This window comes from Tetrao urogallus (genome assembly GCF_951394365.1).
Source record: "Tetrao urogallus genome assembly, chromosome: 9".
Classification (NCBI taxonomy): domain Eukaryota; kingdom Metazoa; phylum Chordata; class Aves; order Galliformes; family Phasianidae; genus Tetrao; species Tetrao urogallus.
In genome coordinates, this window is record NC_136822.1 from 9650122 (window position 1) to 9669686 (window position 19565).

Genomic DNA, 19565 nt, shown 5'->3' on the forward strand with positions numbered 1-19565 from the left:
GAAATTATAGTACAGTATAGATTGAAGTAATAATGTAGTCCACTTATTTATCCTGTCATCGACGAACGCTGTGAATCCTTTGAGAAATGTTTGGTTTCACAGCAGTTTTGGTTCCATTTTCAATTAGGATAATAGTAGGATAAACACAGGAAAGTATGATGATGTTTCAAAGAAAGTACACGAAGATATTTTCTAAGTGGACTTGTATGATGATAATTATAGACCAAAGCAAATAAGGTAGAATATTTATACATATAAAGATAATTTTACAGATATTTTATATAACTGTATAGTTCATAAGAAAAATATTGATAGCTTGTGTTAGGTTTGGGGGGGGTTTGTATATTTTGATAAAAACACAATGACTTTGTAACTCTGTATATTATCTACAGTTTATAGCAAAGGAGTTTTAAGAAGGCAATGTCATGTTTATAGTTCAATTGTGGCACTTTTACTACAAGTAACACATTGAAGTAATGAGTTAAGTATTAATGACCAAATTAGAATTAAAATAAGTGTAAGAGAAAGTAAATACTGTACGTTGTCAAAGACTGTAATTTGCTGCATCTGTATTTTTGTTTAGAAGAAAATATTAAATGCAGATGTTAAGGATTGATAAAGAGTCTAATTTTATTTTTAGAGAGAGTTATTATAACTGTTTTTGCTTGATTAAAATAACCTCTTCCTATTTTTCTGTAAGTCTCCATTTTTTAAATTAATACTTAATCTCTACAGACAAGAGATATGTATCTTCTACCCAATGTTTCATTATAAGATTAAGCAACAGAGTTACCAAACACTCCCTCTGTTAAAGTCAGAACAGTGAATTGAAACACGCCAGAGCCCAAGGGAAGTGACAGCATCTGCTGGCATCGTGCAGTGATGGTGAACACTGTGCTGAGGTGAACAGAATCTCCTGTTCGGTACCTTAAAGGAGTCGAAGACAGGTAAACTGTTTAATGCTTTGCAACATCTTAAACCTGTTTTCATGATGACCCAAAACTTTAAAGATCTTACTTAAAATTAAATTCCGATAGTATCCTTGTGGTATATATTACCTTATACCTTGGTATAGATTATTTTACGCAATGCACTTCCAAGCACTTGGGAATGCTGCCAATGTGCATGGTTTCTTAATTGCATCAGAGAATATGAAGATATGAACAAAACAGAAAACTCTGTACTCAAAGTACTTTCCCCTTCAGCTAGAAAAACTTAAGTTCAGCATTTAAAGTTAAATTTAAGCTAAATTATTTAGAGCACATTGGGATAGTCCTCAGTAGAGATGTATACTTATACAAAGAAGATCAGAAGTTGGCTACATATACATATTTTTCTGTCCTATTTAAAAATCTAATTGAAAGTTACTTCAAAGAAAGGTGATGTTAAGTTAAACAGTGAACTCCAGCTGTCATGCAGCTTTCGAGGGTGTTATGGAAGAACTAAAGTCACATATCTATAAAATATGCAAAATATCTACAAAATTGTTGCAACACAGCTAACCATTCCTCTTCCTTCTCTGATCAGGAGTTTTCCATCCCAAAGCTCTCAACTCTGAGCCTGGGTTCACCACTCACAGGTCAGACAGAGCAGACAACCTACTGGAAGCCAACTGTAGATAATCAAATCCCTCAATTTGAGCTATTGAGGAAGCTGTCACTTCTAGCAGGTAAAAATCAGCTTATGTAAACTCATGTCTTTGTGCAAGTTTGTGTTTTGCATGCATACAAATTCCCACATTATGGGATGATGAAGCAGCTCATTGTCCCCTGAGCTGCTCCTGCCACCTTTATCTCTTTTCCTTTAACCTGATATGGAGTGTGGGAATGAAGAGGGAATTTCACAGCTGCTGGAAAACCACCAAGCAATGGGGCTGATGTTTGCCTGACAGCCAAATTACAGGGCTCCACAGCATATAATAACAGTGAGATTTGTGTGGGAGAAATGAACGGTCATGGAATCACAGCAGAAGACTCCAACTAGAGACAAATAATAAATGCTTCCTTGAAACCTTCTAAGTTTTCCTTTAGCAGACTGAAGAGCCTAAGGTGAAAAACGGTAGTCCCCTACTAACTAACTTTCTAAAGGAGCCTTTTCCTTGATGCCCAGCTGAATGACCTCTTTGCTGTAGGACTACAGCCACTGCAGGGTTTTGTCGGAACGTGTGTCTGCAGAGCCTAGAGCTGCTTCACCTACACCTTCAGTGCTGCAGTTCCACTGGACCGTTCTGCACACAGAGCTGCAGCTGGGCAGTGTGGAGCCCAGGGCTCATTCCAGATGGCAGTGAGATCGCAGGGTTTCAGATTAGGATCCATAGCTTCAGGAAACACTAATGTAAACTGTAATGAAAATTAATTCTTGAGGAGGGTAGGCTGAAGCACTTGTAGTCTACCACAGAATCATGAAGGTTGGAAAAGACCCCTAAGATCATCTGGTCTCGCCATCCGCCTACTGCTAGTACTGCTCACTAAATCACGTCCTTAGCGCCATCTACCTGAACACCTCCAGGAACGGTGACTCCACCGTCTCCCAGGGCAGCCTGTCCAAGTGCCCGAGGTGAACGCAGAGGTGAACGAGCAGAGGCCCAGCAGAGCCCGTCAGGCACCCGCGCTGGAGCTGGGTGCTGCAGCGCACCGAGACCGAAGCAGCACTCCGTGACGGCTGCAGAACGCGCTATTAGCGTGACGAGTACGGGAGTCCAACACGCTTCGTCTACGACTTCTGTCTCCTGCGAAAGTAACGCACGGGACAAAGATGAGCAGAGCCCCGGCGGGCAGTCGGAGCGGCCCCGTCAAGCGAGCGCCCAGCGCGAGCTGCGCACACGGCAAAGGGCCGGGCGGAACGCGGGCAGAGCGGGGCGGCATCACCCGCCCAGGGCTGCCGGGACACGGACCGAATGCGCATGCGCGCTGCCGCCGCGCGCCGCTCTGTGGCGGCCCCCGAGGGCGGGGGAAGGCGGGGCGGGTGCAGGGCGGGTGTTGGGGTCGCTCCTTCCTCCTCGCTCCTCCCCCGGTGCGCAGTGCGCAGGCGGCGGCGCTGGCGCGATGGCGGCCCAGGACGGCGGCGACGAGGTGCGGGTGCTGCAGAGCCTCCGGGGCAAGATTTGTAAGTGCGGGCGGTGCAGGCCGGGCCGCGGCGCGGCCGCGTAAAGATTTGGCGGGCGGGCGTCGTGCCGGGTCGAGGTGCCGCCGCCGCGCCTTCGCCTTCCTCGCGGCTGGGCGGGCGGCATCGCCTCGCGGCGGCGCGGGGAGCCCCGGGGCGGGGGCGGCGCGATGGCGGCGGGAGCGCGTTGTGTGCGGCGGGCGGGCGGGGCGCCGCGCGCTGCGGGCCGGCACGTGCCGGGGGCGGCGGGAGCGCCGCGGGTCTCGGGCGCGTCCGCCGCCGCGAGGGCGGCCCAGCGGGGCGGGAGCGGCACGTCCTGCGCTGCGAGCCCCGCGCCGTGCTGTTTGTCAAGCGGCGGTTGCGAAACTATCGATGTTCAGGAAGTCGGTGGTGGAAGGGTGTTCTGGAGCGGCCGTCGGTGCTTCTGCGTCTTTGTGTTGTGTGTGTGTGAGAGAGCCCGGTGACTTTATTTTGGTGGTTAGGAAGCGCTGACTAAAAATACCCCCGCGTTCCGTACCGTGGGAAGCCGGGCGGTGAGCACGCGGCGGGAGGGGACGGCGCTGCGGCTGCTCGGGGCGCGGAGGAACAGGATGTGAGCGCTTCCTGCGGCTCGCCCCGCGCCCATTCAGCTCCTTTCTCACGAGGCCCCTCGGCCTTTTTGAGAATGAGACGACGTCGGTCGCTACGGCGTGCGCCGGGGACCGAGGGGCGGCGGTGCGCGACCGCCGAACGGTGCGCGTGGCTGCGGCACCAGGCGTGCTTTTAAACGCCGTGCCGTGCGGAGGAGAGGATTTGCCGTCAGTGAGTGAGGCGGCCGTCGAGACGGCGGGCTGAGATCGTCAAGCCGGAGGGGCTCGAGCCGCAGCGGTGGTGCGGGCGGCGCCCGTGGGGCAGGCGGGGCCGGGCGAGGCTTCCCCAGACCTTGCTGGTAGCGCGGAGCTAACGCGGGCTGGTTTTGAGAAGGGTCGAAGCTGATGTATTGACTGATGCTGCTTTGCTTCTTGATTTTTGTCCTAGAGTCACAAAATGGATTGGGTTGAGTTCCTACTCCCCTGCCATGTGCGGGGATGCCGGCTGCTAGATCCAGGCACCAGCTCGGGCTGCCCAGGCCCGTCCAGCCCGGCCTTGAGCACCTCCAGTGATGGGGAATCCGAAACCTCTCTGGGCAGCGGTGCCGGTGCCTCACCGCTGTCTTTAGGGTTGGGTCAGCAGCTGACAGTGCAGCGATTCAGGGAGTTTGTGTTCTGTGAACTGAACGCAAGCATTGTGTTAGGCATTAGAAGGTGAATACCCGGATTTCTCAAAACTCTCGAAACTGCTTTTATTGACCTATTTAAGTGTGCTGGATGGTGCCTGCAGCTACAAAGTAACTTTGAATGTTGCCACAGTCAACGACCTGATGAAAGCGATGGCAAGCTGAAGGCGGTGCACCTTTATGTGTGGGGAGCACTGCGAGTAGCTCCCGGATGTCCCACCTCCTCCTTAGGGTCTGGTGCTTGACGCTGTTAGCTCTGCATTACCGTCACGCTGTGTATCTATTGGGCAAATGATGCGCAGGACAAGAAGGTTTGTCTCAGCTGTGGGATTTAGTGAGTTGCTGTTACAACTAATGTGCAACATGAAAGTAACATGCAAAGCTCAAACTTGTTAAATATTGTGTATCAAAATTCCTGTTGCTTTAACACTGAGCTTTTATTAGAATCACAGCTTTTCCCTCTTGCTTAGGCTTGAGCTGATCTTACTTTGAAGTCAAGCTTTACAGCATAGTGGCACAGAGAACCCTAACAGTGCTTTATATGTACTTTAAAATCCAAACCAAACTGTGTAGTCGATAAGTTATTTTATTACTGTCATTTTTTGCTTTTTTCCCCAAAGGAGGTTGCTGAGCTAGTTGGCAGTAGTTATGAACTTGCCTTTTCAGAATAAAAGGGTCAGTGTTATTAGTGATGCATTTTGTACTTGTGCTACTAGATTGGCTATGAAGTATGGTGTGAAAATAGCTGTTGTCCTAAATGAGGCTGGTGTCTGAAACTGCTGGGTTGATGCAGTTGCTAAGAAGTGAGTTGGCCTTATTACTGCTTTTAGTCACTTGTGTGTTTCGCTGCTGGAACCACAGGTTTAAATATCTTGCTGTACAGTTTTAAATGACAGACAGGTTTAAATATCTTGCTGTACAGTTTTAAATGACAGACACTGGAAAGCCTTGTGTAGAGCTCTACAGCTACAGGTAAACATGCATCTCTTTCTCGTCTCCCAGAAAGCTTTCTGAGATGGTTCTCACTGACCAACTTACTGCCCGTGTTTTTTGAACACCCATTTGGAAAGCACTGGTGTACATCTCCATGACATCCCTCTCACTTGCCTTCTTGCCCTCTATGTTTTTGAATTGTGGAACTTACAATGTCTTGACGTTGCTGCTGTTGTTGTTGTTCAGAATTGTGCATCTGCTGAATAAACTCAAATCCAAAAATTCAAGCAAATATCTGATGTTATTCATACATAATTTTTATTTTTTATTTTTAATCTGTACAGCTGGAAGTTTTCTCCCAATTGTAAATGTTAAGAGGTTTTGGGGAAGATGTGACAGCTGTGTGCTTTACCTGATAGGTGAGCTGCAGATCCTCACTCCTTTCCACCCCAAGCTCTGCTCAAGAAATCCGTCCTTCCTTCAACTAAACAAACCAAGATGTGCAGATCTTTTCTCTTTTGTAGGAAGGCTTTTAATACGGAAGGACTGCAGTGTAGTAGAGTGAAAAAAGAAGATGTGGATTACGTAGAAATATTTGTTTTTTCTTTTTTAAGAAAACGTGGATTTGTAATATTTGTGTCTCTGCTGTACAGTGGTTTACAGTGCCAGTCAAGTAATGTTATATCTTAAATGTTTTAAAATAGGGTGGAGAACCTTCAGGGTATTAACCAAAATTATAAGATGCTGACCAGAAGTAACTGAATGTAAGGTTCATGGTTGCTAATTACAAACGTCAGCATCAGACCCCATCTGGAGATGAGTAGCCTCTTGTCCATTTCCCTTTGTTATCTCTTGCATAAGTTTTAACAAGTTTTCTATTTGAAGGTGATGTTCCATCTCATGCTCCTCTAATTTTTTTCTGCAGTATCTCACTAACGGGTCACTTTCAGTTTAGCTTCATTTTGAAATCTAATGGCATTTAAAACAGGTTCTGTACATATCCCTCAGTCTGTCAACATTAAGGGTGACGTTTATAAATAATACCTACACTTCCTTGTCTCCCACACCCAAGCTGCTGACAAGCTCCCTGGTGCTTCAGAGAGCAAAGCTTTACCTGGGGGAGTTACCAGAGTGTACATGGAGCGTCTGTGCCTTTCCAGTGCACGTACCCCTGGCTTCCAAAGGGCAGCAGGGCAGCTCAGCCTGCTCTGTTGAACCATCCTGCTCTTCTCAGTGCTGTTGTGGCTTTTTAAATACCAGACTGACTTGCTTAAACTTAAAGGCCACCACTGATCTATTAGGCAAAAAGAGAAAACAAAGCCCTTATGATTTAACATCTTAGCAGTGTAAACAGTGAAGCTTATTTTTCAACATGCTGCTTATCTGCAGTTTTTTCAAAAGGAACAAATGTGTGACAAACCTATCTTCAGGCAGCAGACTTTGTAGGTGGAGGTGGTGTGATATTTAGACATGGTACGTAATGAAAATCAGTCATTCATGTAGCTATGGTCATGTTACACTTCAGTACTTTATCTAAAGTTCAGATAATTTTGATTCCATATTTTCTGGGGAGGGATATCTCCAGTAGGAGTATAAGAGTGAGTGTGACTGCCAGAGCTACTGGCTAAGTCTGAGTCCAGAATTCAGTTCTGGTTGCCTGTGTTAAAGATCAGAATTAAAATGGCATAAGACAGAGAAGAACTGCTCAGCAATTAAGAGTTTCTTTCCTTTGGAGTGAGGATCAAAAAAACTTGTGTCTATCAGCAGGATATGAGGTGACAGGGGACCGATTCCTGTCTTCAAAGAAGAACACGCCAGAGAGGACATACTGCTTAAGCTAATGGACAGCATTGCCATAAAGTTGTGGAGGTGTCTATAGCATTGAGCTTCTGGGGAAGCAGTTGGAATATGGGGATGTATTCTTAGCTGTAACCACTTAGAACTATTTCACAAAAAGGCTGCCTGGTGTCCAGCAGAGGTTAGTGCAGTGGCCTACACTCAGCATCCATCTGTTCCTCACATCTCATTGTTCCTCCCATTGGAAACTTTCTTGTTCTTAAATGTGTTGCATTTAGTTGATCTATTTTTTCCCCCCTTTCCCTAGCAAGCCAGACATTAGGGGGGAAAAAAAGCACCAATGCACGTAGCTGACTCTTTGGAAATGCATCAATCAACAATAGCTGCTCATTGTTAAAAATGAAGTAGACAGCTTCCTGCAACCAAGATGTTTAAGGAGAAAATACAGAGCAAACAGTAGCTCAGACAGTTGGCTGTCTGTTTTGGGAGCTAATGCTGGGTTGCCCCAGGCTGGAACTTCTCAGCCTCAGCGCTGCCGGCTCAGGCCAGAGGGGAGGTGCAGATGCTGCAGGCAGCAGTGCTGGTGAGGCAGTGTAGTGTCATCTTCCTGGCAGCATCTTTCCATGTCACACAGGATATAAACATTTCTGGGCACATAAGGGAGCTTACAGATAGAAAATGAATATAGAAATGCATGTTGAGTGGAAGGACAGACTTTGAATGTCCATTAGAACTACAGAACTTCTGTGTGTGTAACATCCTGTTGTTTTTTCCCCTCGGTACTTACAGTTGTTTCTTTTTTGTTTACAGATGATGCCAAACATTTGATACCCAACAAGATGAGAGACTTTTTCTGTACCATAAATTTGGACCAAGAAGAAGTTTTTCGTACACAAGTAGTTGAAAAATCTTTAAGGTAAGCCTTCTTTTTTACATGGAAGTGGTAATCAAGACAGTCTCAGTCCAGAATAAAAGCAAGATTTGTATCGATGTGTATGTGGCTTTGCTTCTGCATCTTTAAAATGAGAACTGACTTGTGGTGACTACCCAGAAGTGTTACAGCAGTGTGCAAATCATAAGAATAGTGGAAAAAAGATAAAATGGAGGCTTATGGGTACCACAGTGCTTTAAAACATTCTGCTGTTACTCTGTTCTGTTCCATTGGGCAGCATAATGTTCTTTTCCTTGCCAAGTTATATTCAAGGGAAAGAAATTTGCTCCATCTCAGCTTTCCATGTCATTTTCTACTTCTGACATGTAGTCACTGTGCAGTGGTGGAATTCTTAGTGTCTGTCTTGTAAAACCTGTTTTGGTTTGGAATGGAGGAACTTGAACTTTTCCATGTATAAGAGTTTTGTTTGCTGTAGGATGTTCCCCCGAGTAGGCCTCGTTCCCTCCTGCAAGCCTTGTTCCAAGAACTGCAACCTGTACTCTCAAGAATGGCTTGCTGTGCCTCCCCAAGCAGTGCTTAGCTGTAGGTTCTCCAATGGTTTATGAGCTTTAAAAACAGTCCAAAAAGTCACAATAAAATATCTGAAATAATCTTGAAATATAGTTCTCTGATGACCCATACTGAAGCATCCTTGCAGCTGCATTGCTCTGAAGACCAGAGGGACAGTTTAATTTATTTGAGGAAGGCATCAAACCTTCCTCTTAAAACCCAGAAAGCCTGCTTGAAAAGTTTTTTTTTCCCATGCTCCTGCTGTTTGCTGTGGTTTTGTTATCAGTGCTCCTTTTTGTTGTTTGGTTTTTTTTTGCTGATTGTTTCCAGATCAGGAAAGCCTTGGTGCTCAAATAGTGCATTCAAAAAGGGAGTTGTTCTTTTTCAAAACAGCTTTTTAAAGTTGCCTTATACTTCTGCACAGGAAGTAAGCACCACAAACATGCAACCAGTTAAATTACAAACAAATCACTTTTATATCCAACTACATTAAATACAGACAAGGGGAATGAGCAAAATATTTGTTCCTGATTGCACTTGACGAATTAAACTGGAAATACAGTTTGATTTCCAAAATAAAATCAGTTTTTTAGCTTTGCCATCAGGTTTCTGTTACATTAATAATTGAACTCATAGAAGATAATATACTAAGAAACAAGACTTGCTACACTTAATTTTTATGCACTTTGTAAAATTATATTCCATTTAAAGGGAGGGAAATATGTTCACTCTAAAGAATTGTTAAGTTGATGCTCTTGAATCACATGAAGTAGAACTAGCAACTGCATAGTCAAACATCAGTAAAAGAAATCACCTTGGATTAAGCTACATTTTTTTAATAGTATTGAAATGTACCTGAAACTTGAGAATGGTGCCAGTAGTATTTCAGAGGGAAGAAGAAAAATCTCTCTATAACGAAGTAACATTTTTGGCGGTGTATTAATCAGTGCTCCAAACGGAGAGATTTTCAGGTGATATTAAGTTCATATTCCTAATTCTAGAATATTTTGTTAATTGAAAGTCAGTGTTCTGAAGCACTCTTTGCCTACGGGTGCTTTTTAGTCTCTCCTGGCTATGTAGGCAACTGTCCTTGCTCTTCTGTATGACGTCTGTATGAAGTTAAATACACAACACAAGTAGGGTTCTGTACAAACTGATGAAGTACAGCAAGGTAAGGCATCTGCTGGTAGCAGCAACGAGAGCTGGATGCTTACTGTTGTATTACTAGGATGTGTATAGTTCTGAAGGCTACTGCTTGTTCTGGAAGCTTAATTATACTATCTTGTTGCTTATTACTCTGTTGGTCCAGACTACTGTAGTAACCCAGGGCTACTGGAAGGAAAATGACAGTTCTGCACTGTGTTAGCTTCAAAACTGTATACATTACTTTCCAGTAAGCTTTAATATGGTATTTGTTTCTTTTTTATATTACTGGCTTTTTTTCAGAAGTAATTCATAGTCTGTTTTTGTCGCTGTATTCTAGCTTGCAAACAAGAACTGAGTATAATCCAAATCGTATTCTACAAGTATCTGCTAGTTACACATCTGTGGAAGTAGTTATCATTGGAAGCAAATGAGTTTTCAGAGATAGAAGAAATATGAATTAATAGGAAGAAGTTTATGGCTAATGACTCAGTCATGTTTCCTGACACTGCAAGGGATTTCTGTGGATTTTGAAGAAGTTGCATTTTTTTTCCCTGGAAATGTCAAATAAGTTTGAACTTCCTCAAATTTCCATGGTGAGATATGAGGAAATTGGGGGTGGGAGGCTGTGGTATGTATTGCTTTTTGGTTATTGTTGTGTTAAAATAAATGGTTTTGTTTTGTTTTCCAAGTTGACCTTTGTGCAAATGTGAGGCTATAGAACTGAACTGTCTGATGTAACTGTTGAATTTATAAAATAACAGGTCTTGGTGTCTCATGCTTTGCTAAAGAATATCCAACAATTGATTCGTAATGCATTAGTGATAATCTGGGTAAGGAGAAATGTGTTAACAGAATACATTATTAAAACAACACATTATTTTCTGTTAATGTTTGACAGTGACTGATGTTTTATTATTGTTTTTTTTTGCTGTTGGTGTTGGTGAATTTCATTATCCTTAGCCTTGGGATATGGCTGCTACATAGACTGCTGGAAAGCTGTACTGATAGTCTCCATCCCACAACAGAGGATCACTTTCTGGCTGTAGTTATGCACATTAGAGTTGTACAGATCTGGTAAAATCAGGAGTTACCACTTAGTGATGTGCAGTTGTTGCATGTCATCATCTGCTCCTGTCTGAAGCTCAGTCAGTGGCAGAGATTCCCTCAGTACCAGCTCGTTCATCCGCTGTTTGCACTTTCTGTTGTGATAACTTTGTTTTAACTGCAGCTATTACTTGTGTAGCTGGTCGAGCAGCCACATCATGAAACCGACCTAAATTAGAAGTAAGCCCTCATTTCACCTTCTGCTGCGTTATTGTGTCAATGCAATTTGAGTAAGCAGTCAAAGAGCAGTAAGGAAATGGAGGCTGCTCTAGCCTGCACTGCTGCTACAGGTAATGCTCAGGGATCTGTAGCTGCAGTGGTGCTGCTGACAAGAACAATGTGGCTACCTAAGAATTTGTTGGGTATGAAATGAGGAGGAGAAGAAAAGAAGTGAGGAGCTGAAAAACTAGGAGTGGGTTTTTCAAGTGGGAATTTCTATGTTCCATATCAGTATAATGTGAGGTGTAATAGCGATTCATACACTTTGGAGTCTGTTGTGAAAGTTCTGTGTTTGAACAAAATGGGCATTTTAACTTCTGATCTGTGTAATAATGAATTCCTGGGATTAAAACCATTGATTCTGAGAATAGACTTGAATAATTTGGAATGCTGGATTTTGCACTTGTTTTTTAACAATGGTTAGCAGCTGTTTTTAATTTATTTAATGAAGCATTTGGTGGCTTTTCTCTAATTATTTTGAGGGGAGGTTAGGTATGATATCCTATTTGGACTATCAACCAATGGTTCCCAGTGTAAGCATGTTTGTGCTGCTTGAATAAACTGGTATTTTAACTGTACAACGTCAGCCAGGTACTTTACTAGGAAGCAACAACAAGAAAAATTTGGTTGTGATCCAATTGTCATTGTGCAGCTTTTTTCTGCAGAAAACTACCTTGTACGTTGTGCATAGTAAAATGTAGTTTTCTGTACAGAGGAAGCAGAGGCTAAAATCCATTTCACAAAGCTGCACATCTGTGCTGATAATACAGCACTGCAAATGACAGTGTATGAAGTCTGTAAGAATCCAGTCATTCCGAAATAGGAGATTTTTTGTGATTGTGTTTTATTTCCAGAGTTCACAAATTGCAGTGGCACCAATAGCATTGTAGTTCTGTTCAGTCTTATGAAATGCAAGCTTCTGAGTGCTGGCTGTGGCTGGGTACATAATTTTTCCTTCAGTTTAATGGGCATATGCATCCCTTGGTGGGAGGATACCAAATACAGTAGCTGAAATGGCTCTGGAATACAGAGGAACTCAGATATTTTCTTTTTTTCTTACATAAAATTCTTTGCAAATACTTGTTGCTGTTGTTTGGTACAGTATGAATGGTTGCAAATATTCTACTAGATTTCTATTTTATTCTAATATTCTATTAGATTTCAGTAGGTGGAGAAGTACAGTGATTGTTTCATCACATACAAGTATTATGGGTTTGAGATTAATGTTTCCATCTTTCAGTTTCACTGTTCTGTTCTGCTTATGGCTTCTTTTAACAGGTCTCAATCTTTGAGCATTAAGCCTGACAGAGGTTAGAGCACAACATGTTAGCAGTTAGTGAATTAGTTCCTGAGTTGTGTTTTACTGTGATTTAACTGGGCACGGAAGAGAAAAATATACTTTTTCTATCTCCAGAAATTGTTTAAGGATGGTGGGTTGGGAGCCAGCTAAAATGATTTCAAGACAGGAAAATGTAATTGAAATTGCAGCAAAGGTGGCACTTTCTCTGTGTGCTCTAATTTCTGTGTATTTCTTGAACGCATGCAAAGGGTTTTTGTGCTGTGTGATTGGATGAAATGGCTGCAGGTGGCTTGGATGACAGATTAACATTGTGGTGGTAAAAAAAAAAAAAAATAAAAAATATGGCATTTCAATGTCTGCTATATAAATTACACCAAATGCTTCCTACTTTAATGTTTTGTTTTTCTTATCAGCCCTTATTTTGGAGAGGAGTTTTACTTTGAGATTCCAAGAACATTCCAGTGGTTGTCCTTCTACATTTATGATAAAAGTGTTCTACAAAAAGACCTGCGGATAGGTGAGTTCTGCGATACTCTGCGTCTTGCATGACGTTCAGTTTTCAGTATCTGTGGTTTTATGGGCATAATTATTGAACAGATGAATTTTCAAAAGCATAGTAGATAGTGCTCCTAAATATTTCTTTGGAGTTTGAAAAATGGGATTTGTTTCCTTGCTTTATTATACTGCAGTTTAAATTATATTATTAAAATTGTGTATTTATTTTTCTAGGCTAATGGGATATTTTTTATTCCTACTCAGTACATTCTGAAATTCTTTTTTCTCCAATTCTGTTCCAGTGCAATATTTGAGTAACTGTCACTACTTTTATAGCTGTAAAGAATTAATTGACTTTGTAGTTGTGGAATAACTCTTAAACCTATAAATGGACTTCTCTGCCAGTGCAACATGTAAACCTAGTGCTTAGAAGTTGCACAAAACATGTATAACTGAAAAGTTACAGGAGGTGGATTAATTTCATTGTCAAATGGCTTTATCACAGCTGTTAGTTGCATATAAAGTTGATGTTAAAGCTCTAAGAGTCTGCTGTGGATGTGCACTGCATGTTACTTGAATTGAGGAAGGAAGTAATTTGTACCAGGATGCTGGATAATTGGGTATAATAACAGCCTTCCAAATAGCAGTCGGGAGAGCAGAAGGCATCTATCTTCAAATTGCTGTTTAAATGTTCTTCAGCACCGTTACTGTTCTCTCAAATCTTCGTTGCGTTATACCCAGCCACAAGTGTGTGCTTTCACTTGACCTTGTTATTAGTGATATCCAAGATAATTCATCAGAAGTAGTTTAATTAGCTTTGCATGAACTCTTTTGCTGCTTTATTTCTGCTTCATGTTGTTTGTTTCTATGAGCTTTTCATATAGCATCATCATTTAAAAAAATATATATTTATTCTTAAACAAAAATCAGTCCTGTTGAGGTACATGTGCTTTTCTTTCCCTCTTTCCTGCAGGAAAGGTGGCAATCAAAAAAGAAGATCTATGCAACTACACAGGGAAAGAGAACTGGTTTACGCTTCAACCTGTTGATTCCAACTCAGAGGTTCAGGTAACCATTAAATTGCACTCTTATCTTTTTAAAATTACCATTACATGTATTTATCTGTATTTAGACTATTTTTTTGAGCAGTGACAGTTTAACATCTTTGTAATTCTTGTGAGTCATTTGTCTTTCAGCTTGATTAAAGAGTAATGCTGTCAGTTTTTCTAAACAGTATTGTTTCTTGTGATGCTTCTCAAAGCGTGTAGGAGATCTGAAGCGGCAGTTTGGGAAATGTCTAACAGTATTTTGATGCCAAAAAAGCTTTGATGCAAGGAATGCTACGTAATTTAGACAGCCGAATGATCCAGGATACTACTGAGTAGTTTTTTCCACCTGAAATGTTGACTGTGGAATGTGGAATGGCAATGTCTCCATATTGGGAGTTACTTGTGCTGTGCTCATACATTTATTTTATTCTCAAATACTTTCCACATGCAGCCTTAAATAAGCTGTGCCTCAGAGTTCTACTTTGTCTGTGCTTCACATCCTTCGGATGGGATTGTTGTAAGAACATTTAAGTGTGATGTCCCTACAGCTGTAGCTGTTGCTGTCTGTTCTTCAGCTATTCTTAAGTAAATACAGCCGTGCTCTTTGGAATCCAATCCTGTTGCTGGGATATCCAATTTAGTATATTTTAAGTTTTCTTTGGACATTCCCAAGTCTTGGCTTCCTTTCTGGAATTAACAAGAATTGAACTTGCTGATTCCTACAAAATAATAATAAGGTGGTGGTGGAAGAGATGTGGAAGTTTAGATATTGGTCACTTCTTAAAGCCACCATACTTTGCAGTAAATTTAAGACTTCTAGGATCACAATCCACTCCTAATGCAGAAGGTCTACACCTTCTGTGTCTCCTTCCATTCTTGTTCCACAACTCCATACTAACACTGGTAATCAGAAGTGGAGGTGATTAAAAATGGAGCAGAGTAAAAATACTGTATCCTTGAGTTCATACAAGATTTTGGTTTTGCTGTGTATAAAATATTTCCAAGATTGTTTTTATCTTACATGCTTGCACAAGCTTTTTCAATTCCTTTGCTCTTTCTTTTCCTTCTCAAAATAGAGATTACACAAATAACACTGATGAGTTGACGTTCCTATCAGCTGCCTTACTTTTTTTTAATCACTCTTACCTGTGCTGCTTTTGCTGATGCATGGAAGTATGCCACTTAAACTGCCTTGCTGAATAACCTGAACTAAGTAGTGTGGTCCAGATGCTGTAAACTGATGGATAAGCATCTTCGTATTGTCTGAAGTGATGATTTGGTAGCTATAATTGCATCTGGTTTATTACACTGATGTAAAATCTTGATAGACTAGATCTTACATCCCTCTTTAAAACAAAGTTAATTTCAGGCTAAAAATTGTTCTTCTACCCATTTGTGCTTTTTAAAAAAAAAAAAAAAAAAAAAAATGATGAGGGGGGGTGGTCTGTTCCAGTGTGTATAGGAGGAAGGTAGCCTTCTCATGGGCATTAAAAAATGTATTAAATGACTTGACTTGGACTTTTAGCCAGCATCTGTTCTGTGTTATGTTCTTAGCTGTTTTTTTTGTTTGTTTTGCTGCTGGTAACAATAGTAGGAATGGATATTATCTTTTTTTTCTTAAAAATTTCTGCTGTCCATTAGCTCTCAAGAAGTATAAGTAAATGAAAGAAAACTAAGCAAATAAAGTAGTATTTGAAAAGCTGTGTAGAACAGTACACATTTAACTGCAACTGGTACAAACTTCTCAGCAAAAAAATCCTTCAAATTTTCTAAAATTCATATAGCCTCAGGTTGCTGGAAAGATGATTCTTGGGATTATTTGCCTTGCCTTTTTTTGATGTCTATATAGCTGGTTTGAAATGAGGTCATAGTATTAAACAAGCCCTTGTTCTGTTCTATTACTTGTAATGTGAGAGAAGAATCTTGTAAAGATTTGATCTAGGCTTGCAAAATATATAGGAGCAAGATGTTCTACACACTTCTAAGGTTTCTGAAGGTAACGCGAATGTTTACTGACCTTGTACCATTGATAGGCTTTGTAGGTTTTACAATGATTGCAGCAACGTACTTCCATTGTATCCCCCTGGCCTTTTGAAGAATGCATAGGTTTGTTTGAAAAAGTGGAGTCTGATGTTCAGATCAGCTTGTGCATTCATAGATTGACATCTGCAAACCTAAAAAAGAGGAAAGGTCTGGGTAGAATGAACCATGCAGGGTTAGACTGTGTTAGTTCTGTGGGCCTGGGCGTAGTGCTAGGATCTCGGTGGTGAGGTGATGTGTTTTAGAAACATGGTGCAAGTTGCTCTAATTTAGTATGAGAAAGATAGAGATATCCAGTAAAAGCTGATAAACCTGTATCTGGTATGTAAAATTTATGCACTAATCTTACAGAATTTACTACTATGTGCTGTGCCTACTGTGGGAAGGTTATACAGTTTGTGGAGTCCCAGTTTTCCTTCACTTACTCCTACAAGTCCAGTAGTTTGTGATATTTTTTTCCCATCACGCTGATGGAAGTGGAAAGTGTAGAGCAGAGTTCAAGAGAAATACTGCTGAGTTTCTGATACTGGGAGAGGAACTGGAGCATAACTGTTAGCTTTTCTAACCCTGTTTAACCCACATAATCAGAGTAGCTCCCAGTTGTTGACTACCTCTCAGACAAACAAGTGTGCACATCCTTGTCTTAAATTGAAAGGAGAGAAGATGTTAGGAAGGAAACATATACTGTCAAAAATTGTCTGGTGGTAAACATGCAACAAAATGTGAAATGTGGGCGTAGTATAAAAGTGCCTATTGGCGTATACAGAGTACACTTAGCAGCCCAGTTTTGGCAGAAGAGCTTTAAAAAACTCGAATTTAGTGTAGATACTTGTTGTCTTTTGTAATGTGCAATTAATTGAAGTATTGAAATTGCGGGGAGGAAAAGCGTCTCAAAATACTGTGCTAAAATGCAGTAGTAATTCTAAAAGCAAACCATGCTACTGAATTGCTTCAGAGGTTCTGAATTTCAGGTTAGAGATTTGGACACGCTGTTTTTGGCTTCTCTGTTCTTATGCAAGTCTGACTGCCTAACACCTCCATCTTCCTCTAGTCAGTATCAGGAAAGATAATTGTTAATCCATTGGTAAAATTATAATAGTGCCTACCTGCTTTTGAACATTCCTGAGATCTGCAGGTGGAAAGTGCTTTCACGTAAAATGTGCTTATTTATTGGATGGGATTTGGCTGATTTCACCGTGTGTGTTATGTCGGAAGCTGATACAGATCTGCAGGTCAGCAGCTGTCGTGCTGCTCTCAATGGGTAACAAAAATGTTCTTGAGATGCTCCATACATGTCAGGGGAGTGATCACTTAGCTTTGGTAAAATGGCTGTACTTGTCACAGTGCTAAGTTGTTTAATCAAGCTCTAAATACTGTTCTTAGGAGCAGTAGACTGTTGTACTGCTCCATGCAGAGCTCTTGATTTGCGTGGGGCTTTTTTGTTGAGTTTTGTTTTTTTTTCTAAGAGGAAAAAAGATGGTTAAGCCATTCATAAGGTCTGCTTATTAAATTGTACTTAGGCCAGCTATTTCCATAAATACTAGTTGTGTTTTTGTCCTTTTGCTTCTCATTCAGAAACTTTGCCTTGTAAGACTGTTGGCATGCTTCTCAGTATCCTGTTTTTATTAGGTAAATCTATTTTTGCAATTGAAATTCTCTGCTTGATAAATGTTTTCTTAACGTACCTGTGTTCCAATGCATGTAGTAACAGTTTGCAAAACACTTGGCAGGCATCCCAAAATAGTTATGTTTCCTTAAAAAAGAAACCTCACTTCTCCTCCCATGTGATGTACAGAGAGAGAAATACAGCCTTTGCTGCAGGGGATTGACAATAATGACACTTCAGTTTCATGACAAGACATGCATATTTCAGAAGTGCGTGCACTGTCAGCTGGGGGTTTTCTTTCCATTTTGGTACTGTTGGAGCAGAACTGTAGCTGAAACTATAGCTTCAACCCTTTGAAAAATTATGGAATTATCTTCTGGGTCCCTACTCTGACTCTTGCCAAATTCATTGTACTGCTGGACAAGAGTCATAACCATGGACAGATGGTTTTCTGATGTTCCATTTAGCAAATGGATGAATCCCAAATATGCTGAGGAGAGCATGGTACTGATTAAAGGCTGTGTTGCTGTCTTGTTACAATAGTTGTGAAAGCCAGCACAAACAGCCAAACGAGTAGCATTGTTGTTCAGGCAGTAGATGTTGGGAGCAAGGTTGTACTGCTAAAGATCGTCCAAAGGAAGGTGCATATTATGATTCGGAGTTCTTGAGGCATTTTATTGAGAGCATGTTCTTCCTTCTGCTGGAAGAATTGCTTTGTTTGAGATCTGTGGAGATTTGACTCGTTTCTACAGTTGAGGATGGTGATGCTTCTATTAATCAGCATATCCAAGATACTTGCACAATACGTGCTTCAGATGTTACTCCAACGTATCTACTTCAAACAAACCTTAAATGGCTTCTAACTATAAAGTATATAATTTTTCTAGTTAGTACTTCTAAAATAAAAGTTTTTAAAACTATTTGTGTTTCTGTCTTTTTCAGGGAAAAGTTCACCTTGAATTAAAACTGAATGAACTGATAACAGATAATGGATCTGTGTGCCAGCAACTGGTAGTACAGTAAGAAAATACATTAATCCTTAAATACACAGTTGTCTGTTACAGTATGATGTGATCTGTCCCTTTAAGTACTGAATGTCTGCACATTCTGATACCAGTAATGTTTGTTTTTCTCCGTATGGCTTTTCTTGGAGCTTACTGTACTGGAGGCGATGGGTTCGTTCTCCTGCAAAAGTGTTTCACGCCTGCTTGTCTCTGTAGCTCCCAGTGTACTCACTTCTATTGAGACTCAAACTTCTCACTGGCAAACTTAACATCCAATATGTAAAGACATTACAGCATATCAAAGAGCTTCATATGAATAATATGTTTTTGGTGTATGTGCTCTCAGAATGGTAGAGGTTACCAGTCAAATATTACCAGTGCTAAATAAAAAGTGGGGAATGATACCCTTTAGGAAACACTGATGACTATGTAGTTTTGCTGTTAGTCTTACAGCTGTGTTTTATAATTTATTTGTTTAAATTTATAATTCAAACTTTTGGAGTCTGAACACAGTTTACACACTTAGTACAGAGAAGGCTGAAATCACACATAGTGGTCATTCAATTCTTTTGTTATTAAGCAATATATTTAACAATAGGTACAGATAAACTAATACAAATGCAGCTATGCAAAATGCATTGTATTGATATTCATATTAAATGTATGGTATAGATATATGGAAGAAATTAGTCTTCTCATTTTGGAAGAAGTCCAGCAGCCTTCAGTGTCGCTTGCTTCTGGGAAGCTGTTTAGTTGAGAAGTCCAGTGGAAACCAGTGGATTGCTCTGAGACTGCCAGTGTTTTTTTGGGATTCTTTATGTCCTCATGTTCATGAGTAGGGTTCAGGAGGACAAGCTGGAATTGAAATTTAAAAATGTTTAGTATTCTGCTAGTACTTCAGAGAGAAATGAGACTTTTCTGCACTTCTATTAACAGCTTTTGGGATAGGCCATATGAGAAACAGGTACAGGCAGAAGGTTATAGATGTAAAGGGATACTTCAAATAAAAACTCAAAAGGCAGTCTGGTTCTTTCTAGTCTTGCTTTCCAGCGTGATCTGTTAACTGATCTGGTA

At 41.0% G+C, this 19565-nt stretch overlaps 1 protein-coding gene across 1 annotated transcript in view; it reads left to right on the top strand.

The window, feature by feature from the left end:
- Nucleotides 1–3044: 3044 nt before the first annotated feature.
- RASA2 (RAS p21 protein activator 2) overlaps nucleotides 3045–19565 on the top strand; it is a gene marked incomplete at both ends in the record, with an annotated part of 42720 nt that continues 26199 nt past the window's right edge. The window contains 5 exons of the mRNA XM_079539773.1: nucleotides 3045–3105; nucleotides 7898–8003; nucleotides 12711–12814; nucleotides 13766–13860; nucleotides 18430–18506. Coding sequence (XP_079395899.1) covers nucleotides 3045–3105; nucleotides 7898–8003; nucleotides 12711–12814; nucleotides 13766–13860; nucleotides 18430–18506 — 443 coding nt within the window. The remainder of the gene's footprint in view (nucleotides 3106–7897; nucleotides 8004–12710; nucleotides 12815–13765; nucleotides 13861–18429; nucleotides 18507–19565) is intronic.